Source organism: Microtus oregoni, unplaced genomic scaffold (genome assembly GCF_018167655.1).
Source record: "Microtus oregoni isolate MIOR12 unplaced genomic scaffold, Mior012 000056F_ref0000123, whole genome shotgun sequence".
Classification (NCBI taxonomy): Eukaryota; Metazoa; Chordata; class Mammalia; order Rodentia; family Cricetidae; genus Microtus; species Microtus oregoni.
The window spans coordinates 5,590,344-5,616,766 of NW_024543832.1; the positions used below are offsets into that span (position 1 = coordinate 5,590,344).

The window sequence follows — 26,423 nt, forward strand, 5'->3', positions numbered from 1 at the left end:
AACAGCTCAAAGTAATTTATAAATTAAATGCAATATGTATCAACACCCAGTTGCACTTTCCAGGAAAAGGAAAAGAAAACTTAAAATGTATAGAAACCATAAGTGACCTAGAATAGCTAAAACAATTTTAAGCAGAAAGGGAGAGAATCTGGAAGCATTATGTCTGACTCAAATTATTATCAAAACTGTAGTAATTAACAGGATGAAACAGAATTAAGGCCAGAGCTGAAATTTCCAATGAGTTTTTAATACAGAAACAAACATACACTTGGAGAGATTAGTGATTTCAACAAATGGTGTAGGGACAATGAATTACTACATTTTATAAAAAGGCAGATGTCATTGCATGTCTGTGTAGCACAAATAATAAAAACCCAGAAACAGAAATTGGGGTTCAATATGAAGATCAGAAAAGCAAAGCAGCCAGCCACTGGCTCTTACCTCTACCTCAAACCAAAATGGCGATCCTGCCTCCAGGAATCCTCAGAATGAAACTGTGTGTGAGAGCTGTCTCCTCCTGTCTTATATTCCTCTCTAGTGCTGGGATTAAACGTGTGCACCACCACCGCTCGGCATCTATGGCAAACTAGTGTGGCTGCTGAGATTAAAGGAGTGTGCCACCATTGCCTGTTTTTATGGCTGACTAGTGTGGCTGCTTTGCACTGACCTTCAGGCAAACTTTATTTATTAAAACACAAATAATATACCACTGTATCTGTGATCTCGATAGATGGGAGGCCATGGCAGAAAGGTCAGCTCAAGGTCATCCTTATAAACACACTGAGTTCAAGGATAATCTGGGCTTAGACAACACCCATCTACAGAATAAAGCAAGCAAGCAAACAAAAAAAAAACCAAAGCAGGTTTTCTCACTTAACACTAATTTCAATGCAGAATAGATTAAAGCTTTCTACATGAACTCTGAGAAATAGACGTACAAGAACAGGTCCCCGATACTCTTGATAATGAGTTTAGAGATTTGAAACCAAAACCACAAGCAACAACAACAACAAAAAATAAATAAATAAAAGGTGGGACTACATCAAAATAAAAAGTTTCTATCCAGCAAAGGAAGCAATGAAGAAAGTGAAGGCAACACACAGAATGAGAGGAAATATTTGGAAGCCATGTATTTGATAAAGGGTTAATAGCTCAATATTGGGATTTCTACAGTGTGGTAATTGGAGTGGTGGGGCTGCGTCCCCGGAACCCGGCCGCCCACATGGCTAGCTTATGCCCCGAAATAATTACACGGAAACTGTATTCTTTTAAACACTGTCTGGCCCTTTAGGTCCAGCCTCTTATTGGCTAGCTCTTACATATTGATCTAACCCATTTCTAATAATTTGTGTAGCCCACGAGGTGGCTTACAAGGGAAGATCTTAACCTGCGGCTGTCTGGAGTGGGAGAATCATGGCAACTCTCTGACTCAGCTTCTTTCTTCCAGCATTCTGTTCTGTTTACTCCACCCACCTAAGGGTTGGCCTATCAAATGGGCCTAGCAGTTTCTTTATTAATTAACCAATGAAAGCAACAGATTAGAAAGAAATCACTCCCACGTCACTACAGATCAGAAAACAAACCAACAACAGCACCCCTCAAGTATTCTGACCTAAACATGAGTCAATCACCTGCACAGATGGCTTTCAAAGATGATACAAATTCACCAACCTGTAACATGAAAATACGTTCATCACATTCAGTCATCAGGGGAATGCGACTCAGCACAAGACAGTGCGCACACCCTGCAGGGTGTCAAAGGATAAGGACTGCTAACAATAGTCATTCACCTACTTATTATCTTACAACAAACCTTCAATTTCACCAAGAGCAGATGTGGCTATTCGTCTGTGTATGACATGCTCAGAATCCATCACTTCCTAGATGTCAGCTTCCAGAAAAACAAGGACAATGCCTGCTTAGTCAGCTCTTTGTCCCCTGAGCCACTGAGGAGCTGTTGAGCATGACAGCCAAACAGATACAGGACTGAAGCATAGTGCATTATGTACAAATATCTATAGATATTTTTTAAAATTTATACATACTTACATTATAAATATGGTAGTGTATACATGTGTGTACGTAACTAGTATGTGTGTATCTACATATATGTGTATGTGTGTGTATTCATCTATTATGTACTTCTCCATACATGGTCACGTGTGTGTGCATGTGTGTGTGTGTGTGTGTGTGTGTGTGTGTGTGTGCGTGCGTGCACATGTGTATACTGAATAGGAAAGAGATATTTAGTATTGGCTATTTCCTCATCTGGGCCAAGATATCCAAATCCCACATAGTCAGATGTTACACCACCAGCAGAATTTGTCTAGACAGTTCATTATTACGATAACAGCACCTTATGCCTCTATGTGTAAGTATATTTATAATTTCAAGTACTTCTCATGCACGTAAGCATATAATCCTCCAGGCAATGTGATCTCTACACTACTGACTCATTTCTCATAGGAGTTCAGTCAAATGTCAGCTGATCAAGGTGATGGCTTGCCAACGTTATGTGCATAGGTCATAGGTTGGGTTCTTAGTCTAGAGATTAAGACTCCCCAGTGATATTCTCTCAAAAGCAGTAAGACTCTGTAACCATAACAACAGCCATAAAATGCCTATTACTTAGGAAGTGGTTCCAGGTAGCAATTACAGAATGGTCAAACTATAATTAATTCCATGTTTATGGGTGGATGACATAGAAAAGAGCCCATGATAGCTTTTCAAACTAACACACACTCTCATAGGATACATGCTTTTTCTAGGAGTGTTGTCTGATTCTTCTCCTCGCTCATGAACAGTTGTCCTAAGAGACTACTTTCATACTGCACCCGGGCTCTAAGCCCACTATGAGAACGGCCAATCTCTGGCACTAGAAAGCAACCTAACTGTAAAAGCAGGCTGTCTGCAAAGCACAGCTCTTGCCGCTCCTCCCTCCTCCTGTCTTACTCTACTCCAGCCACACTGAGTTCCTGTCTTCCCTATTAAGACTGCCTCAGGCCCCAGTTGTGGCTTCCATACCAAAGCTCTCAGGCTGGCCTCCTCCACTGTGCTGTCTTCTACACCTTCCCTGCAAACATCCCATAGAGCCTTTCTTATGTGGCTTAAAAGGATTTTAGTTGATTGTTCGTGCTTTCTCTCCACTCCTTTGACAATGAGCGCTGACAGCCCGAAGCCCACATAGGTCTCCGCATCTAGCACAGTGGCCAGGGCAAAGCATGTGCTATGTTAATAAAGCAAGTGCTATGTTAATGAAGGAGGAAGCCCAGGGAAAACGAGTGACACAATGCGCACCAGACATCCCATTCCATTCGCTCAGTTCAGAGGACACATGGAGTTACTACTCCAAGCTTACATGCCAATGAGAAATGCAGGTAAATAATTGGGATACACATAAAGGACTCTCACCACATACAGAAGCAGGACCTGGCCAAATACAGGGCCGGGAAAGGCATCCTGAAGGAAAGAACATTTTGCTAAACTGAAAGAATGAGGAGTTATGCTGTAGTGAAGTTAGAGGTGACCTCCCTGAAAGACCGTGTCCAAGCCACAGGAAGCAGCTGTAGAAAAGCCTGGAGTGGAGCAGGACTTTGAAGTCCAGAATTGCAGGAGAGAAGAGAGGTGCATAGCATATTGTGGGAGAAAGGGGGGCTCACAAAGGCAAGGCACAGTCCACATTTAGGCTGATGGGCTGCAACGGGTGCTATGTGAGTAGCATATTATGTATGTTTTTTTCAAAGATCTCTTCTCCTGTCCAGGGAAGAGAGAATTGTAAGGAAACAGTGCAGGAAAAAATTCCATAGTGTCACCATCACTCAGCAGAGAGGAAAAGTTCCTTGGATTAAGGCATTATCACTACAACAAAGACAGACGTCAGCGCATTGAAGGGACCTGGCAGATGATGGGACCCTAAGTGAAGGACCTCATTGTGGATGCTCTAGCTAGGGAGCAGCAGTGGGAACCCCAGTGGTTATTCCCATTATTCTTCCTACTGGACTTCAGGAAACCTGGACTGAGACCAAAATGGCCAGCAATACTATGAAGTGAACGGTAGCCTCAGAAGTGGTGAGAGTAGCCAGGGGTGGGGGCTATTGTCAAAAGAAAAAGGGGCCTGGGACATGGCCACACAGAACAGAAACACCTACGGGGAAGGATGAAGAGAGACTGGAAAGCATAGAACAGTTTGAGCTTTCCAACTGAAGGTGAAATTCATGTCATAAAAAATACGAGGGAATGTGAGAAGGAGGTAGCATTTTGCAATACCCAGATAATAATAACACACTCAGTCCTGTGGGAGAAACATGGTAGAAAGGCTGTTGGTGGGAGGGTGGGTGGTTCACGCTGCGCATGCACACAGCTAGGATACCCAGGAAAACACATAGTGCCTACCCTGAACAGTTAGCTATGAAAACAGCTCCCATAGTGCTTGCAATGTGTCGGCAATCATAAGTGACCCGGAGCTTATTTACAAGGTGTGTAGGCTATATGAAAATCCTGCCCCAGTGTGTGGAGTCCTGAAACCAATGCCCCAAGGACACAGAGGGATGACTGCCCAAACATGATGTTAACAAGGTAGCTGCAGAGCAGGTTACAGACTTGGAGCAGGACATGGAAGGAGACAGCACACTTAGCAACAACTTCTAATTGTTTTTGATTTTATGTAGTGAGAGAAACCGGGGCCTGCACAACAGCCAGAAGGAATGATTCAGGGTGAGAACTGCAGACAGCACAGTGGGAAAGGCTATGGGGCTGGGCCAGCAAGGAAGATCTCTGGTCACGGGGGGTCACCCTCCTGTCCTAATGGAGAACGGTATGGAGCGGGGAACAGGAACCCACTATGCTCTGATACCATCAGCTGATTCGCTGAGCACCTACTATGCAACAGTCAGCGTGTGTATGTGGACACTGTATGCATCCTAGTTTAGCTACTACTGCTCTCCTCCAACTTTATGGGCGAGATCATGAAGTAACTTACTCACTCAAGCAAACCCAGCCACAATTCTATTCAATATTTCCCCAACACTTTACAATTATAGACTTACCCCAGTTCATAGCAATGGGATCTTGGCGTGTAAACACTCCAATAACATGTGAGATGGGGGAGATAGAATCCCTCATCCAACAACTCTCCATTTTACACAAACAAAGAAACACTTCTTAAGACAGGACATGAGTCCAGGTCACCACTGATCTCTATAAAATAAACACTTCTAAGGGAGGCTAGAGTTCTCACAGAGGACCACGGCACTAGCAGGATGCTAGTGTTCTCACAGAGGACCACGGCACTAGCAGGAGGATAGTGTTCTCACAGAAGACCACGGCACTAGCAGGATGCTAGTGTTCTCACAGAGGATCACGGCACTAGCAGGAGGATAGTGTTCTCACAGAAGACCACGGCACTAGCAGGATGCTAGTGCTCTCACAGAGGACCACGACACTAGCAGGATGCTAGTGCTCTCACAGAGGACCACAGCACTAGCAGGAGGATAGTGTTCTCACAGAGGACCACAGCACTAGCAGGAAGCTAGAGTTCTCACAGAGGACCAAGCGCTAGCAGGATGGTTGTGACACAGTAGAGCACTCAAGGTCAGAGAGGCGGTTCCTGATACACGAGGAGGTGATCTTCAATTAGTGCTGACCCAGCTTTTATGGCAGGATGACATAAAGATGATATCTGAATGTAAGAAACCATGTTCTTAAGCTACAGGTTTAAATAAAGCAATAAAGGAACAATTTGCTTTTGGTTTTCAGAAGAAAGGATTCTCCTTTAGCCTACATTTGTGGTGCCTGAGTTATGAGCCTGGGACACTTAGGCCAGCAGCCTAAAACAACAGCTCTGCAGAAATGCTAAGACCAGAGTTCTCAGCTCAGCACATCAAAGTGCACCGTCTAGCATAGTTGCTGGATCAACTGATTGCTTTTCATCTGCGCTGAACTCTTGGTTTCTGGTTTCCTAGGACAACAGCACGGATCTGTCTTCCTTAAGCCCAGTTCACCTTCAGCAACAGCAGAAACAGCAGACCTTCATTTCCAGAAGCCATAGAAAGTCATTATAAAAGGAACACGTTCCACACTTGTTGAACTGACTGCCCACTCTCTGTGAAATCCCAATTTGTTGCCTCGCTGTCCAGCTCTCTGATGGTATTGCTAAATTACTAGGCACGGGGGTGAGCAATTGAGATGGTGAAGGTGAGCATTGCCACCTCGTTCCTAACGCCAAATGAAACCATTCCAGGGTTTCATCATTGAGCATGACTGTCTCTTCAGGTTTCTGGTGGACATTTTTCATTGAGTTTTGAAAATTCCTTCTCTTGCTTATGCTGGACAAGAAAAAAATGGAAAAGGCAACAATCGAAGATCCTATCTTCAGAAAGTTGAAAAAAGAAACAAAGCAAACTTAGAGTAATTACAAAAGAAAACAATCAAAATAAGGAAGTCAGTGGACCATAAACCAAACAACAGGAAAAATAATAGTATAAAAATAGTAGCATTAGCTGGGTGGTGGTGGTGCACACCTTTAATCCCAGCACTCGGGAGGCAGAGGCAGGTGGATCTCTGTGAGTTCAAGGCCAGCCTAGTCTACAAGAGCTAGTTCCAGGACAGGAACCAAAAAGCTACGGAGAAACCCTGTCTCGAAAAATCAAAAAAAAAAAAAAACAACCAAAAAACAAAAAATAGTAGCATTAAATAATAGTATCAAAGTTCATTTCTGGTAAACAGATGTAAAATTGGCAAATATCTAGAAGATTGAGGAGAAAGTCAGAAATTAACTACTCCAGGAGGGGGCACAGCAGAAAGGCTTTAGATGCTCTATGGACAATATTGAGACCACACAACCTGCTCTCAGCATAAACCTTAAAACCTGGATCAGAGATCAAGTTTCCCTGGGAAGAATCAGACGGTCATCATTTTCAGGCTTTGTAACACATGATCTCAATCAAAACAGCTGCACTTTGTCCCAGTGGCACAAGAGTGGCCAATGACAACAGGCACCAGGCCTGTTCAACTAGGTCACTCTGATTCTCTAGCCCCTGGCACAAGAAGAAATGGTCAGAGCCTTTGAAAAGCACCGTCTAAAACCTGATGCCACAGAGCTGCAATCCATAAAATACATTTATGACAAAAATGCCACATAAAGGAAACTCCAGACAGAGGTAGTATTATGATGACATCTAGCAAAAAAAAAACAAAAAAAAAAAAACCTTTCCCACAAAATATATTTCTACTTTCTAATACCTTTCGATCAGACTTTGAACTCCATACCTGGCGGAAATACTACAGGAAAAGAAAGTACTCAAAGGCATGGGGTATAAAGTCACATGGAAGCCCACTACTGCACAATTTAATTCTAACATGTAAGATGAGGGATAGCAGAACCCGTGAAAACAAAGAGAAAGGAGGACTAAGGGCTAAAAGGTTAAGCAGAGATGGGAGCAGAGGAATGGAGGAGTAGGAGGCGGTAGTGATGGGTTAACTGAAGCTAAGGATGCATGAAAAAGGATCCACTAGTTGGTAAATTAATTTCAAAATACAACTGTAAAAAAGAAGCTGTCTTAGGGTTTCTATTGCTGTGAATAGACACCATGACCACAGCAACTCTTATAAGCAAAATATTTAATTGAGGGATCTCTTTTACAGTTTCAGAGTTCAGTTCATCATCATTATGGTGGGAAACATGGCAGCATGCAGGCAGATGTGGCAGTGGAGGAATAGCTGAGAGGACTACATCTTGCAAGCAACAGTAAGTCAACTGAGACACTGAGTGGTATCCTGAGCACAGGAAACCTCAAAGCCCATCTCCACAGTGACGCATCTCCTCCCACAAGACCATAACCACTTCAACAAAGCCACTCCTTTTGAGATTATAAGGGGCAATTACATTCAAACTACCAAAGAAGGCTTTGAATAGAATTACAATGCATGAGTGGGCCATGCCATTTCCAGAAGAATTGGGTTATTAAATAAACTTCAGAGTACAAGGTATGGAATACCTCCCTGTGAGTTATTGCTAAGGGAGGCCCCAAAGGTCTCCAAACAGCACACACTTGCCATTGCCCCTGACTACACAGCTGTACCCTTTTGTGGAAGACACTTCATTTTAGCTGTAGGATATAGAAAAAAAAATCAATCTCACACTGACTAGGAAGCTTTCCTGGCTAGCTTTCATGATTCCACATGATGTCATGCAGCCTTCTGTGGGAGAAAAGACAGACCCTGATGCTTCAGTACCAACCTACTAACCAAGAGGTATCCACTGGTACAACAGTGGCATGACTATTATGGGAAAATTGCTTTGTGACTGGATTTGAGACCTGCTCCACAGAAAGGAAGTGATGCCTGGTACTTTAGTCCTGGTTAAAAGCCCATATCTAGGGAAGTCACAAGGCCTAGGATAGAATCTGTTGTTGTATTGCTAAATGGTTAGTCACACTGTCAAATTCCTTCAAAATATATATGTTTATACCTATAGATCTGGGATACTCGCAAGCTTGGCTGAAGGTTTTTGTTGTTGCTGCTGTTGTTTGCAGTGGGCAACAGTCAATGGAGCAGTGCACAACTGGTCAGTGCTGAGAAGAGGCTGAGAGCTCATCCTAATAGGACACTTATATCAAATTCTACCCCTACCAAGGTTCAGGGAACATTGTAGAAGTGAGCTGAAAGATGGGGAAGGGTGCTATGAGAGGCATCTTCATGACATGGCATTGCTATTGCAATAATGAAGTCATAGCTGCTATTACCTACACAAGATTAACTAATTTTCATCTGCGAGGTCCTTGGATCCCCCCAACTTAGCCTGCTTCAGAGCTGAGAGGTCCAGGGAGCCAGCAGGGAGTGTTCTTGCTGCTGGGGCTTCTTTATACCATCCCACTCTGCCTCCCAAGCCCTCCTTTTTGTGTGCCAGGTCCTTGGAACCCGGCAAGAGGCCCTGTTCCCATGTTGAGGTGCATGAGTGGCCATGTGGCCAGATGGTCCTGGGAACTAAGTCCAGGCCCCTTCCGATTCCCTAAGCTTTTCTGGCCTTCCAACAGGGTGTGTTCCCAGCTGCTGGCCTTCTTTACCCGATTCTATCCTGCCCCCAAGCACTCCTTTTTACCTGCAGGGTCCTTGGATCCCCCAACCCAGCCTGCTTCAGGGTGGAGAAGATCTGAGAGCCTGCTCCAGTGCTGAGGGGACCTAAGAGAGGGAAGAGCAAGAAAAAATCCCAAGTACACAGTCAGCCACAGCAAAGATTGGACCAAGACACCAAGACTCTGCTGGCCTCATTTGAAGGAAGAGATGGGCAGGCACCAATGCAAGAATTCCTCCAACATCCTGAAAAGCAACATGGTAACACCAGAATCCAGCGAACATGCAACAGGAAGACTTGAACATTCTAACCCAGAAGAAGTAGAAGAAATCGACTTTAAACATAACATTATGAAAAATGATGGAGACCCTTAACAGGAAGTGAAAAACTCCCTTAAAGAAATGAAAGAGAAGACAAACAAATAGTTACAAGAAATTAATAAATCCCTCATAGATACCCAAGAAAACCAAGAAATCAAACAGGTAAAGGAAACAGTCCAAGACTTCAAGACTGAAATGGAGGTAATGAAGAAAACACAAACTGGAAGATGTGAAAAATCTGGGTAAACAAACAGGAACTACAGAGACAGGTATAACCAACAGAATACGAGAAATAGAGGAAAGAATCCCAGGCGCTGAGGATACTATAGAGGAAATAGACTCATTGGTCAAAGAAAACAGCAAATCCAACAAATTCTTAACACAAAACATCCAGGAAATCTGGGACACCATGAAGACCAAACCTAAGAATAATAGGGGTAGAAGAAGGAGAAGAATTCCAGCTCAAAGGCCCAGAAAATATATTCAACAAAATTATAGAAGAAAACTTTCCTAACCTAAAGAAGGATATTCCTATAAAGGTACAAAAAGCATAGAGAACACCAAATAGATTGGATCAAAAAAAAAAAAAAGCATCCCTCACCATATAATAATCAAAACACAAAACATACAGAATAAAGAATATTAAGAGTTACAAAGGAAAAAGGTCAAGTATAATATAAAGGATCCAACATTCTGCTGTTTACAAGAAACACACCTCAACCTCAAAGACAGATACTACCTCAGAGTAAATGGTTGGGAAAAGGTTTTCCAAGCAAACGAATCTAAGAAACAAGCGGGTGTGGCTATACTAACACCTAAAAAAATTGATTTCAAACTAAAATCAATCAGAAGAGATAGAGAAGGAAACTTTATACTCATAACAGAAACAATTCATTAAGAGGAAGTCTCAATCCTGAATATCTATGCCCCTAATATAAAAACACCCACATATGTAAAAGAAACATTACTAGAACTCAAATCACACATTGAACCCAATACACTAATAGTAGGAGATTTCAACACTCCTCTCTCACCAATAGACAGGTCAACTAGACAGAAACCTAACAGAGAAATAAGAGAACTAACAGATGTAATGAATCAAATGGACTTAACAGACATCTATAGAACATTCCACCCAAACAGAAAAGAATATACCTTCTTCTCAGCATCTCATGGAACCTTCTTGAAAATTGATCAAATACTTGGTAACAAAGTAAACTTCCACAGATATAAAGAAATTGTAGTTACTTCTTGTGTACTATTGGGTCACCATGGAATAAAGTTAGAATTCAACAACAATTCTACCACCAGAAAGCCTACAAACTCATGGAAACTGAACAGTCAACTACTGTACCACCCCTGGGTCAAGGAAGAAATAAGAAAGAAATTAAAGTCTCCCTTGAATTCAACTAAAATGAAAACACAACATATCCCAAACCTATGGAACACCATAAAAGCAGTGCTAAGAGGAAAGTTCATGGCTCTAAGTGCCCACATAAAGAAAATGTAGAAATCTCACATTAGTGACTTAACAGAACACCTGAAAGCTCTAAAAAAAAAAACCCAACAACAACAAAAAACCCACCAGACTCACCCAGGAGGAGTAGAAAACTGGAAATAATCAAACTGAGGGCTGAAATCAACAAAATAGAAACACAGAAAGCAATCCAAAGAATCAATTAAACAAAGAGTTGGTTATAATCAACAAGACTGACAAACCTTTATCCAAACTAATCAAAAGGCATAGAGAGAACAGTCAAATTAACAAGCTCAGAAATGAAAAGGAGGACATAACAACATACACTGAGGAAGTTCAGTGAGTTATTAGGTCTTACTACAAAAGCCTGTATGCCACAAAATTGGAAAATGTGAAAGAAATGGACATTTTTTTAAGATAAATACCATATACCAAAATTAAATCAAGATCAGGTGAACAATTTAAATAGACCTATAAGTTGCAAGGAACTAGAAGCTGTCATCAAAATCCTCCCAACCAAAAAAAATCCCAGGACCAGATGGTTTTAGTACAGAATTCTACCAGAACTTCCAAGAAGAACTAATACCTATACTCCTTAATGTGTTCCACATAATAGAAACAGAAGAGTCATTGCCAAACTCTTTTTATGAAGCTACAGTTACCCTGATACTAAAACCACATAAAGACTCAACTAAGAAAGACAATTTCAGACCAATTTCACTCATGAACATCGATGCAAAAATTCTCAATAAAATACTGGCAAACCGAATCCAAGAACACATCAAAAAAAAAATCATCCATTATGATCAAGTAGGCTTCATCCCAGAGATTCAAGGCATCAGTTTAATCCATCATATAAATAAACTGAAAGAAAAAAAACTATATAATCATTTCATTAGTGCTGGAAAAGCATTTTACAAAATTCAGCACCCCTTTATGATAAAGGTCTTGGAGAGATTAGGGATACAAGGATCATATCTAAATCTAACAAAAGCAATATACAGCAAGCCGACAGCTAACATCAAATTAAATGGAGAGAAACTCAAAGCCATTCCACTAAAATCAGGAACAAGACAAAGCTGTCCACTCTCTCCATATCTCTTCAATATAGTGCTTGAAGTTCTAGCAATAGCAATAAGAAAACATACAGAGATCAAGGGGATTCAAATTGGAAAGGAAGAAGTCAAACTTTTGTTATTTTCAGATGATATGATAGTGTACATAAATGACCCCAAAAACTCTTCCAGAGAACTCCTTACAGCTGATAAATACCTTCAGTGATGTGGCAGGGTACAAGAGCAACTCAAAAATAATCAGTAACCCTCCTATACACAAAAGTAAAGAAGTAGAGCAGGAAATCAGAGAAACATCACCTTTCATGATAGCCACAAATAACATAAAGTATCTTGAGGTAACACTAACCAAGGAAGTGAAAGATCTATTTGACTAGAACTTTAAGGCTTTGAAGAAAGAAACTGAAGAGGATACCAGAAAATGGAAGGATTTCCCATGCTCTTGGATTGGTAGGGTCAACATAGTAAAAATGGCAATTCTACCAAAGGTAATCTATAGATTCAATGCAATCCCCATCAAAATCCCAACAAAATTCTTCACAGACCTTGAGAGAACAATAATCAACTTTATATGGAAAAACAAAATTCCAGGATAGCCAAAACAATCCTATACAATAAAGGAACTTCCGGAGGCATTAACATTCCTGACACCAAACTCTATTACAAAGCCACAGTAATGAAAACAGCTTGGCATTGGCATAAAAACAGAGATGTTGAGCAATGGAATTGAATCAAAGACCTGGATATTAATCCATAAACCTATAACACCCGATTTTTGACAAAGAAGCTAAAATTATACAATGGAAGAAAGAAAAGCATCTTTAACAAAAGCATCTTTAACATAACTAGATGTCAACCTGTAGAAGAATGAAAATAGATCCATATCTATCACCATGCAAAAAATTCAAGTCCAAATGGATTAAAGACCTCAATATAAATCTGACCACACTGAACCTGATAGGAGAGAAAGTGGGAAGTAGCCTGCAATACATGGGCACAGGAGACCACTTCCTACGTATAACCACTGCAGCACAGACCATAAGAGCAACAATGAATAAATGGGACCTCCTGAGACTGAGAAGCTTCTGTAAAGCAAAGGACACAGTCATTAAAACAAAAAGGCAACCTACTGAATGGGAGAAGATCTTCATCAACCCCGCAACTGACAAAGGTCTGATCTCCAAAATATATAAAGAACTCAAGAAACTAGACATTAAAATTCTAAATATCTCAATTAAAAAATGGGGTACTGAAGTGAACAGAGAATTCTCAACAGAAGAATTTCAAATGGCCAAAAGATGCTTAAGGACCTGTTCAACTTCCTTAGCTATCAGGGAAATGCAAATCAAAACAACCTTTAGATACCATATTACACCTGTCAGAATGGCTAAAATCAAAAAGACCAATGATAGCTTATGCTGGCAAGGATGTGAAGGGGAACACTCATCCATTACTGGTGGGAATGCAAACTTGTGCAACCACTTTGGAAATCAGTGTGGAGGTTTCTCAGAAAATTGGGAGTCAACCTACCTCAGGTTCTAGGAATACTACTCTTGGGAATATACCCAAGAAATGCCTAATCATACTACAACAGCATTTGTTCAACTATGTTCATAGCAGCATTATTTGTAATAGCCAGAATCTGGAAACAACCTAGATGCCCTCAATGGAAGAATGGATAAAGGAAGTGTGGCACATCTACACATTAGAGTACTACTCAGCAGAAAAAAAAAAAACAATGACATCTTGAATTTTGCATGCAAATGGATGGAAATAGAAAACATTGTTCTGAGTGAGATAATCCAGACCCAAAAATATGAATATGGTATGTACTCACTCATCAGTGGATTCTAGCCATAAACAAAGGACATTGAGCCTATGGTTCAAGATCCTAGAGAAGCTAAGTAATAAGGTCAACCCAAGGAAAAACATATAGATCCTCCTGGAAATGGGAAGCAGACAAGATCGCCAGGCAAAAGTTGGGAGCATGGGGATGGGGGGAGGGGGAGAGGGAGAGAGATAAGGGAAAAGGGGGGTTGGGGAGAGCTTGGGGGAGTGGAATGGTTGAGATGGAGGAAGGACGGATAGGGGGCAGGGAAGAAGATATTTTAATTGAGGGAGCCATTTTGGGGTTGGCAAGAGGCTTTACTCTAGAGGGGTTCCCAGGTGCCCACTGGGATGTCCCCAGCTAGGACCCTGGGCAGTGGAGGAGAGGGTGGCCTTGTTTCGTAGTCAGACTGACAACTATCTTGAATATCACCATAGAACCTTCATCCAGTGACAAATGGAGAAAGAGACAGAGACCCACATAAGAGCACTGGACTGGGCTCCCAAGGTCCAGTTGAAGAGCAGGAGGGAGAATATGAGCAAGGAAGTCAGGACCATGAGCGGTTGGTCCAACCACTGAGACAGTGTGCCTGAGCTAATAGGAGCTCACCAACTCCAGCTGGACTGGGAATGAATGAGCATGGGATCAAATCGGACTCTCTGAACATGGCTGACAGTTGGAACAGACTGAGAAGCCAATGATAATGGCACTGGGATTTGTCTCTACTGCATGTACTGGCTTTTTGGGATCCTATTCTATTTGGATGCATACCTTCTTAAGCCTGGATGGAGGGGTGAGGGCCTTGGACTTGGACAGGGTAGGGTACCCTGCCCTCTCTTAGGAGAGGGTAAGTGGGAGAGCAGGAGGAAAGTGGGAGGAGGGGAGGAAGTGGAAATTTTGAATGGTATTATTTATAAAGTAAAAAAAAAAATTATTAGGAAAAAATAACCCTTTCATGGACCTGGTAATTCCAATAAACATGTGTTCACAAAGGTAGACCTGACTGGATTTGTTTCTCTCATCTTTCACCAATGTCCTACTTGAGGTGAATAAGCATGCATTTACATCTCCCTAGGAAAATCCGTACAACAACGGACATCTTTTTAAAAAAAAATTAGTTCAGACTTAATGGTGACACTAAATTGTTTTTCCCTGAATTGTTCATAAGATAGTCTCATGACTTCAGTCCTGTTCTAGTGATCCTAGCCAATGCAGTAGCTCAAGAAAAGGAAATAAAGAACAAAGAAACAAACAGAAGTAAAACTGTCATTGTTTACAGTTGACATCTTCATAGAGACAGCAAACCCTGCAAAATCTGTATTTCAAAAAACCCACAGTGCTAAATAAAGAAAGCAAGATGCAAACTCCTCAGGTGCAAGGTAAACACATTTTCATTCAATATGTTTTCATGATTTTCCGTAAATGCTGGAAGTTAAAGTTTAAAAATGTACTAGGATCAAAATATCATAAATTTATTTATCACAAATAAATCTAGTGGGAAATGTATAAAACTCCTATATGAAAAGCTACAAAAGGCACCACAGAGGAATTAAAAATGATCTCTCTTCAGGAGGTACCATGACCTTAGGTTGATTAGAACTATTCTCCTAAACTTTGTATTTACAATTATGGTCAGTCTAAAGAGAATATAATTAGGCTAAAATATTCTTCTAAAAGTAAGCACCATGTTAATAATAATTTATATTTAAAAGTTCCAGAATAGTCTAAATAGTTGTGAGAGGGAAAATAAGAGATATGAGAAATTTGACTTCAAGGTTTACTATAATATTACAGTAATTAAGACCGTGGATTTGTCATAGAGAAGAAAATAGATGAAGAAAAAAGTGTGGAACTCACACATACATACACACACACACCAGAGAGAGAGAGAGAGAGAGAGAGAGAGAGAGAGAGAGAGAGAGAGAGAGAAACTGACTTTCTTTGGATCAAGGTGGGAAGCCAATTCAGTGGAAACAAAGAAAGATAAGTGGGTCATTGTCCTAACAGAGACGCCAAGAACTCTCTCACATCTTGGGAGAAGTAGATACATTGATGACTTTTAGGTGGATGAGAATTTATCTTTGACACAAAAGGTATTAGCCATGAGAGGAAAATGTTTATTACATCAAAAAATTCAAATTTGTATCCATAACAACTCCCATTAAAATATGCAAATTATGGAACCAGTAACTTATTTGGGTAGCAGAAGAAACTGTTCAATCTATTCATTTTTCTGACACAGGATTTATATCCTGAATAAATAAGAACTCTTGGAATTAACAGAAAAAAGGAAAGTCACTTAAATGTTTAAAAAATTGAGAGACACCACAATATAAGACAGACTACTAGTTAATATAAAATCGTTATTCAGTGTCTTCAGATGTTAGAGAAAGTCAGGTTGAATATATGCTGAGATATTAATTGATGGCTCCTGGAATGGCTATAATTACAGACAATTGACAGCATGAAGATAGGTCAAGTAGTGGAAGCATCTAGAATCCTTGTGAATCTTTGGTGGTAGCATGACATGAAGAACTTTCTCGGTGTCTTTGATGTTTAAATATGCACCTTTATTACCACACAATCTTGCTTTCATGGATTTCTCCAGAAGAAATAAAATATATTGGTGTAGGAGTTCCTTCTGTTTGTGTGTTGCTTTCATTGGATAATGAATAAAGAAACTGCCTTGGCCTAGTTGATAGGACAGAACTTAGGTAGGCTAAGTAGACAGAACTGGATGCTGGGGAAAAAAGCAGAGGGAGAGACGCCATGGATCTCCTGCCTGAGACAGACACTGGGTAGAATCCTGCCGGTATGCCACAGTCACATGGCGATACACAGATTAATAGAGATGGGTTAAACTAATATTTAAGAGTTAGCAATAAGAGGCTAGAGATAATGGGCCAGGCATTGATTTAATTAATATAATTTCTGTGTGGTTATTGTGGGTGTAAGCTAGCTGGGCGGCCGGGACGACAAGCAGCCCACTTTTCCTGTTACACTATATTTCTAAGAAAAATCTTTTTTTTTTTCAAGAATATAAAAGCAGTATAAGTTTTCACAGTAGAAAAACAAGTGCCAGTCAATAGAATGGATAAAGAATTTACAGTATATTGATGTGGTGAAATACTACTAAGGACTCAGAACAAAGGCTCAGCAAATATAAACAACAAAATGGATGGATCTGAAAACATTAAGAAACATAAATGGAAAAAAAGGAAACATGAATGGCCTAAGATTTACCCTACTTACAAGCTGACTTGTTAGCCTGTCACTGTTCAGCACCAGCAGAGGACAGACTGCTGGGTTGGAGAAAGACCACTCATTCCTCAAAACAATAGCACAAGCTGTCCTAGGGCTCCTGTACTGTAGAGTCATGATAGGGCTGGATCACACAGCACAAACAAGTGCCAGGCTATGAGACAACATCTCTGACTTAGGAGGGTCCATGATCATTCCTAAAACACAATAAACTTGGCTGACATTTGCCCCAGGAAGAGTTTTGTTATAATAGCAGAAAATAAGCCAAATTTCCCTTTGCTGTAGAGTGAAGTCTATCTTCGTGTCTGTTCACTATGTAAACACACTGAGAACGAAAGACAGCCAGTTGTACTCATGAGACCTGTGGAAATGTGAGGTGTGTCAGTGTGGTCCAGCAGCGTTAGGTGGAGACCCTGCAAAGAACTCATGCTACTTCATGTCATTTACCTACAGGATTAGTTCTCTATTGTACACTGCATATTCCCTTATTGTATGATGTTTTTTGTATCAAGTTTTTTTTGAATGTCACAAAAGGTGTAGAAAATTCTGCATCTTTATGGCTAATCTCCTAACACTACATGATGTAGTAATTGTGTGTTCTTTGGGATGAACTCATGGGGCCATTATCTTCCTTATCCATGTGTTTTAATGGGTTTTTCCTTTTCCTCTGAACTCAGAATTTCATGTGTTGGTCTGTCTGCAAAGCCAGCTATGGTGTTAATGAGTGAAAGAGAAGAAGCAAGTTACATATAAATAAGTTCCTTTTTCTACTCACCTGTCACTGTGGGATCTTCAATGACTATGGGATGTAGGGCCCCATGATAGCTACAGGCCATGAACCAGATACTGCCTGTTATCTGTTCTTATAACTGGCTCGCCATGTTCACTCATTTATAGGGCTGTAAGTGGGCTCTTTCCCCAGAAACGGGAATAAGATACATATTAGAGCCTTGCAGCTGTGTAAGTAAAACATTTATAATTTGTTCTTCCACTTCAGTAAAAGTTCTCGGGTTCCTGCTGTTAAGACAGAGCCATGGCAAAATTTCTTCATATCATGGCTCACTGACTTATAGGTATTTCTCAGGGTTTGTCTAAGGACACTCCCCCACCACACATACACACACACAACAACAAAAACAACACACAATGGCAATCTTCTGGAACATACAGGAAATGGGGAGGGGTTACAGCTCTTCTAAGGATCTTCATAACCTCATAGAACTCCTGCAATTTTTATGCTTGTGAAATCTGATTTTGAACTCTCTCTGGGTTAAAACAGGTACACTACTGTCTGTCTGATGACAGTTTCCTCTTGCTTGCATGTATGAAATGGCTCTCTGATGCCAGCTATGAATCATTTCAGAGTCATCTGTGGCTAACTTCCAGGCATTTCTCAGAGTATCTGAGAAATTAATCCCACAAGGCCTGTCGTCCAACAGACAGCCTTCTGGTAGCCACGGCAGCTGGTTCCAGGACAGGCTTCCTCTTGGTTAGTATCAAACTCCACCCATGTTCACACCTCTTAAAGAAATGGAATTGGATCTGCATACATTCTATGTGTATCTTCATCATTCCTTCAAGTCACCTGCACATCACTTATGAAGCTTAATTCAACGCAAATGCTATGCCAGTGGCTGTTACAGCTCACCATTGTGATGAGAAGCAACAGCTCTATGCATGCTCAGTGCAGCCGTTTTGCATGCAGTGGACTGAGTGCAGAGAGGAAGAAGCAACCACAGTTCTGGGTGAGAGAAGTCAAAAGCATATGTCTCTTGTAGTCTCATTTATCGGTGTTTGCAGGCCACAAGTCATAGGGGTAACAGATAACACATACAATCGAGAAAAAAGACATGTCTCAATATATCTAAGGAGGCTTCAGGACCAATGGGCTCCCTTATGCAGCCAATAACAGACAATAATAAGGTATGGGACAAAACAAGGACACTGCTTTAGGCTGTGATCAAAGATGACTGGGGTGTAGAAGACTGCTCCTTGGCTGGCCTACTGTTTAGGATTGCTCCATGGAGAGGCGCATCCTCTGAGCACTCTGGATCTCTGAGTTCAAAGCCAGCATGATCTACGTAGTGAGTTCCAGGTCAGCCAACTGCCTGGGTTACATAGTGAGACCCTGTCCCAAAGAACAAAATAACAAAATAGTATCTTAGCTACTAGGTCAGGCTCAAAGCTCAGTCACAGATAAATTCACAGATGAACTGATGCCTAAATGAGTTTTCCCATGGTGGAGCTTGTCAGACAGAAGTAGTCACTGGGGACACTGTCTTTGAAGGCTGTATCCTCCCCATGGGCACTGTCTTTGAAGGCTGTAGCTTCCCCATGGGCACTGTCTTTGAAGGCTGTATTTCCTCCATGGGCACTGTCTATGAAGGCTGAAGTTCCTCCCTGGGCACTGTCATTGAAGGCTGTAGCTTCCCCATTGGCACTGTCTTTGAAGGCTGTATTTCTTCCCTGGGCACTGTCTTTGAAGGCTGAGGTTCCTCCATGGGCACTGTCTTTGAAGGCTGAGGTTCCTCCATGGGCACTGTCTTTAAAGGCTGTACACCCCCCCCCCCAACCTGGGGAATTGTCTTTGAGGGTTGTAGCTCCTCCTAGCATCTATTTTATCTGTTTCCTGGCAACCATGGATTTGAGCAGATAACTCATCATATACCCTCTGCCTGTGTAACTAGAAGAACTGGGGCCAAGTGGCCCTTCACAGAAACAAAAAACCAAGTAATGCAACTATCAACTTTGAATACAATCTGTTTCTAAACAATTTCTCAGTCGGCAACTGAAAGGGAGGGCAAGCAGGAAAATGAAAATCTTTTTCTTCTTTGTCCAATCCTCTGCGTCTGTGCTGTAAAGGATGGCAACGAGGGCACTCTTTTTCTGTTGTTTTTGTCATGGTTTATCCACAAGTCTCCAATTCTAAGCACACCACAGTTAAGTTTTGCATGTGTAAAATCTTCTGTTCCTTTTTGATGCTTCTCCACACAGTTCGGTAATAAGAACAGGGGAAGCTTTCTCACCATTCTCAATCCTCAAGAAGGCAGAAACAAAAAACAACGTCTTTGCCAAGGAACCTTCAAATCTAAGGAATCAAATCCATTTGATTTATCTCATTTCAAAAATTCTGAGAAAGAAAGGCAGGGATACATAGCCAGAGGACTGTGTGTGTGTGTGTCTGTCTGCTGTCTGTCTGTCTGTCTTTTTGTGTGCATGTGTGTCTCTCTGTGTGTGTGCATGTGTGTGTGTGTCTTGTGTGTAGGAGTGTTCTTAATCTAACGCTATAGTACATGCAATAACGATAGGAAAGAAACAGAACTTGAAACAATTATCTGAGTTCACTAATCTCACGGATTTTCAAAAAGAAGAAGGAAAATCAAATCCGTAGGCAGATATCTGTTAACACCAACTCTGACCTCCAGTTTTAAAACTAAGCTCTTTTCAAGCTCTGAAGCTCATTTCAAAAGTTTCTCCCATTGTTACAACAGCAATTTTAATTAAAATAAACTCCAGCATGCATGCACACACACAGATATGCAGTATATATATGTGCGTGTATATGTGTGTGATGTGCATGTGTGGTTGTGTATGCTAAGTGCACACGTATAGACACTAGAGGAAGACATAAAACACCCAGCTCTATATTCTCCACCTTATTCCCCTGAGACAGGGTCTCTCACAGTATTAAGAGCTAGGCTGGCAGTCAACAAGCCCCAATGATCCTCCTGTCTCTGCCCCCAGAACTCTGTGGCAAAGAGTATTGAACTCAGGCGCTCCTGCTTGGGCAGCGGCACTCTTTCTTACTGAGTGAGCCATTTCTGCAGTCTTGGCTACACTTGCTTTTAAAGGAAGATCACCAGATGGGTTTCAGTAGAGATGCACATACTTCTCATGATCCTAAGCATAGCATTAGCAGCGTGCAAGCAGTAGCTTCTCCAATACCCATGTCAGTACCAGCTGCAGAACTGAATGCTGTTGAAGACATCCACACGACTGGTCTGTCACACACTCCAGCTTTTGTCCCAAGCTGGAGAAGTGGCTTCTGGTGTGAACGTGAATGCAGCACAAGCCTGACAACCCTTGGAACTCATATTTAAAAAAAGCCAGGTGTAGAGATTTGCATCTGTATCCAGCATTTCTATGGTGCGATGGGAAGTGGAGACATGAGACTTTCCCCTAAGTGTGCAGACCAGCTAGTCTGTAATGTGAAGTGCAGGAGAAACAAGAGAAATCCTATCCCAACCACCAACTCCTCAACCTGCTCTCCATGCCTCACACATGCTCACTCATGCACATATGTTCATTGTCCCCCATCTTACACACACACATGCACATACAAACACACACACATGCACGCACACACTAATCATTCTAACCTTCATACTCTACCTCTCTGTTTTTCTCATATGTACTTCATTTAGATGTATGCATCTGTATATGCAACAAGTCTTGAAAAAATGGAAAACCTTATAAAAACATTAAGAGAGAAAAAATTAAACTCATTAGTTGGCTAAGTGAACACTATAGGAATGCAGCTCTGGTTATAATCTGTTAAACAGTCAACCCTATGCTACTGAGGGAGGAAGAAGACACTTCTTGGCATCAATACTGGGGGGCAAATTTGTACCATCATCCAAGGTGTTTGACCAGAATGTTTACTTCTGGTGATCTATCCTGGAGAAACAAGAACACGTGCTGCACGAGCATACAGTGACAGCTATTGCCTTATTAATAACGAGAGGAGAGGAGAGAGAGAGGAGAGGAGAGGAGAGGAGAGGAGAGGAGAGGAAAAGGGAGGGGAGGGGAGAGGAGAAGAGAGGGGAGGGGAGGAGAGGAGAGGAGAAGGTAGGGGAGGAAAAGGGAGGGGAGAGGAGAAGAGAGGGGAGGGGAGGAGAGGGGAGGAGAGGAGAGGAGAAGGGAGGGGAGGAGAGGGGAGGGGTGGGGAGGGAGGAGAGGAGAGGAGAGGGGAGAGAGAGGGAGGAAAGGAGAGGGGAGGAGAGGAGAGGAGAGGGGAGGAGAGGAGAAGGGAGGGGGTGGAGAGGAGAAGGGAGGAGAGGAAAGGAGAGGGGAGGAGAGGAGAGGAGAAGGGAGGGGAGGGGTGGAGAGGAGAAGGGAGGAGAGGAGAGGAGAGGGGAGGGGAGGGAAGGGAAGGGAAAGGGAGGGGAGGTAAGAGGAAGGGGAGGAGAGGTAAGAGGAGGAGAAGAAAAGGAAGGTGAGGGGAAGGAAGAGAAGGGGAAGGGAAAGGAAAGGAGGGGAGGAGAACACTACCTTAATGACACTAAGCCATGTCTCAAAGCAGAAGGCTGTGTTTTAATAGCTGACAACCATGGCAGCCCCAAGTAGGGTTTGGTAGAGACTCAACATTCCAGGCCACACGGGAACAGAAATATCACGTTTAGATTATGAATTGCACACTATCTATGCAAGGCCAGGAGTGGAAATTGAGTAGCCAGGATCTTTGGTGTTTCATAGTCCAATAGACAGCTCTAGAAAACCTCTGTATACTAGCTCTGAAGACGGCTCTAGAAAACCTCCATATACTAGCTCTGAAGAACTGCGTGAAAGCCTGATGCACATGGGGCTTTAGGGAGGAAAAACATCCTATAAAACAAATCAAAGTCTCAAATTATGTCTGCTAGTGTAACCAGGAAACCTATCCCGTAATTAAGCCCAGAACCAGTCCAGAATCCACAGCTCTTGAAAAAAATAGTAGGAACACACACACACACACACACACACACACACACACACAATTTGCCCAGCTCCAGGTAGAGAGATCCTGCAGACGAAACAAGCCCAGACCTTGAGGAAACAAGCCTTACAAACAACCACAGTGAGCTGGGCCTCCACAGTGTCTGTGCCCAATGGTCTAAGGAAATCTACTATCTCTGAAATAAGACATGGCAGAAAAGGTTGGGAATCAGAAGGCTGGACAGTGTAAGGCTGTTTGGGAGCTGATAGCTCTGTCAGCCAGTGTAGCCTCACCCATGGGCTACAGATCAGTAAAAGACACTGTCTCCGAGACAAAACAAATGACAACAAAACCAAGGTGGCTCGTGCCTGAGAGATGACACCTGGGTTAATCTCTGGCCTCTGAGCACATGTGCACACACATACCTATGTACCTGTACATACAAGTACAAACACATATACGCATGAGAGAATTTTTGGAAAACTGAGATAAAAACACTGAGAAAAAGCTACTAAAGTAAGAATAGTGAGGGTTTAAAGGGAATCCTTGTACATTTTTGGTGGTAACTTGTTAGTCCAGATGTTATAAAAACTGACTTAACAGTTCCCCAGAAAGCCAGAGATGGAGCTACCATATGACCCAGCAAGTCCACTACTGCCCATGTGAACACGAGAATGAAGTTTGTGGGCTGAAAGAAACATCCACACTCCCATGTTCATTGAAGTGTTAGCAGAACAACTAAGATATGCTCTCAGTTTACATGTCCATCAGGAATTATGGTAGGTATGCAGAGTGGAGTTCTGAAGGAAATCTGTCATCTGAAACAGCAATGACAAATACACTTTCTTAACTGAAATAAGCTAGAACACGCAGACAAATACCTTTTCAGCTTACTTACATAGAAAAGATAGAAGATAGAACCAAAGTGTGTAAAGTAGCAGCTATGAGAGGCAAGAAGAATCAGGGCGATGCTAGCCAAAGGATCCCCAACTTCCAGTTGGAGAAAAGGAATACATTTAAGAGACTCATAGTGACATCACAGTAACAACAGCTAACAAAAACTGTGTATTCAAACACTGCTAAAACGAATTCTAAATGTTTCATCCACAGACAGTAAGTCAATACACATGCCAGATGACTTGATTTGGCCATTCCACCAATGCACACACATATCAAACAAATTCTCAACCATAAGTATATAAATTCCTGTCATTTAAGACAGGCAAATATTTTAAAATTTGAAGTATTTGGGGCCAAAGTGAGACAACCACAATAAACTCAAAGGCGGTACAGGAGGAAAGAAGTTTTGACAAAGCTACATATACAATACATGGACAGTGATATTCTTCAATGTAGAGCTACCAACATAAGTATACTTCTTCTGGGTGAATAGACAAACAGCTAGCAGACAGAAGGAAGCCCTCAAGATGGTCACATGCCAGATGCTGCCAATGCTGTTCTTGAGAAAGTGGATCTTTTGTGCTTGCTTTATTTCCCTTCCTGGGCTTTGTTCTTTATCTTCAACAACAAACAAATAATAAAGAAGCCATCAGGTTAAAGATAATAAAATTGGTATAAATACTACCCACAGAATGTCATTTACTATTTTAAGAAATGGTAAGTTGGGAGGCGAGAGAATCAAGTGCAGAATCTTGGGGAAACTAAACAGAGACACACAGAAAGATGGCAGTTCCACATTGAAACAATATTAATGTTTTTTTAATGTCCTCACTTTATAGTTATAATCAAAGCATAAATGTCAATAACTCAACCAGCCCTGGAAGAAACTGGCCACTTCTTTAACCTGCATCTTTCAACTTTAAATCTATTTAATTGAAAACAACACCCCAGTTCCCTCAGATTAGAAAATCAAGAATCCATTTTCCACCAAAAGTTAACAGAAACTGATAAGTCATCAGTTTTTAACCTGTGGGTTGAGACCTTTTGGAGGGTGGAACAACCCCTGCACAGAAGTCTCATTCCAGATATCATGCATATCTGATATTTACATTATGATTCATAACAGTAGCAAAATTACAGTTAAACAATAGCAATGAAAATAATGTTATGTTTGGGGTCACTACAACATGAGGAACTGTGTTAAAAGGTTGCAGTTTTAAGAAGGTTGAGACCCATTGCAGTAAGTGAACAAAGTTTATTGTTCAGTCTCTTTTAACTGTCAAACCTCTAAAAGTACCTGTTTCTTATGGAAATCCTTTAGGGCTGTTTCATAGCCTTCCTCCAGCCGACTGAAAGCAATTCCTACGTCTGTGGTCCACCATATTTGTGAGCCAGTTAGAGCCACCTGAGCTGGGAAGTCCAAGATCCATAGCTCTCTAGGTTTCTCCTCATAGGCTCCGAGGGCTTCCGCGATCACCTGGCGCACTGTTTCCTTCATGGTCTGTTCAAGCCGCAGAAGCCAGCTTTCCACCTAGGAAGAGAATTGAAAGGTGACAGCACAGGCTTCAAGCAACAGCACTGCAGCTGGACTTCCTGCCACTCCTCTGCGAGACACACAACGAGCACAGAGGGGAACTCAACCACTAACGGACCAAGGCTCTCCCAGTGCTAGCCTTTCTACCTCTCAAATTACAGCTAACTCCCGCAACCTCTCAGTGGGTAAACAGCTTCTCTAAACAGAGGACTTTGTCTTTCATTCTTTGGCTTTGCAGATAAAGGGGTTCTACACAAGAACTCCTCTCCTGAATGTCTGAGAAGTCAAACATCATGAAACACCATGACCCCCTGTTAAGGCATGAGCTGGAGCCTAGAGCCTTGGGAATCATGATTTTAAGAATTGTATTTCTCATTATGTTTTATTCTCCTGGAAGCTCTCCTCTAAAAAGCTTCATAGTGCTTAGTCTTAAGCCGCAGTGTTTTCAGTAAATATCTTAATTATATTCCTCCTGGCTCCAGTCCTCACACTCGTCAGGAATTAGACAGCAGGGCGGTGTAGGAGACAACTGCTGATTTGTGAAAATTAATCTTTCTAAAAACTTCACTTCCAGTTCATGTCGCTCCCATAGATACATTCTGGCCAATTTTCCATGTTGTTCAAATTGCTTTGCTATATTGATCCATGCATCTGTTTGTAGTTGGTCATTAACTACGAGGCTATACAGACTGCACATAGTAGAACCTAACAGTAAAATGACTGTAATGAGAACATTCCCAGGGCCTCAGGAGATGAGGAAGATGGTTCAGCTGATCTCCTTCCCTGGCTCCCTGAGGATGGCAACAGCGTTTGACTTCCTGGGAACTAGAATGATGCACGAATGAGCTGAGTACTTTCTTCTTGAGGGGCAAAGGGAACACTAGCCACGGTCTGTCATCTGCTATGAGTGACTTTCCTGGCTTCAGAGCTGGGCTTTAGTAACATTTACAAGTTATGGTCCCTAATCTAGCTGGTCAGTCCTGTATTTCTGCCTTCACTAGGAAGCACAGCACCCCCGCCCCCAGGCCATCAGACAATAAGCATCCTCAGGAGACAGTAACTGCTGGAGCATCTCTTTTGTCCTCAGGAGTTCCACGAGGGAGGACTATGGGCGGCCTGTCACAGCAGTCTGTTTTCAGATGACTATGCCAAGAACAGCAACTCAAGTGTAGGATTTCATGACCTGACCGAGTTCTGTTTGCAGGATCCTACCCTTTTGAAACCTCTTGACATTCTGTCCAGCCTAAGATGAAAATGACCACAAC

General features: G+C 41.9%; 1 protein-coding gene across 1 annotated transcript in view; it reads right to left on the bottom strand.

Annotated features, from left to right (window-relative positions):
- The window catches only part of Dnah11 (dynein axonemal heavy chain 11), a 326,474-nt gene that overhangs the window by 220,577 nt on the left and 79,474 nt on the right, over positions 1-26,423 (bottom strand). Inside the window, exon 30 of the mRNA XM_041639057.1 lies at positions 24,922-25,155. Coding sequence (XP_041494991.1) covers positions 24,922-25,155 — 234 coding nt within the window. The remainder of the gene's footprint in view (positions 1-24,921; positions 25,156-26,423) is intronic.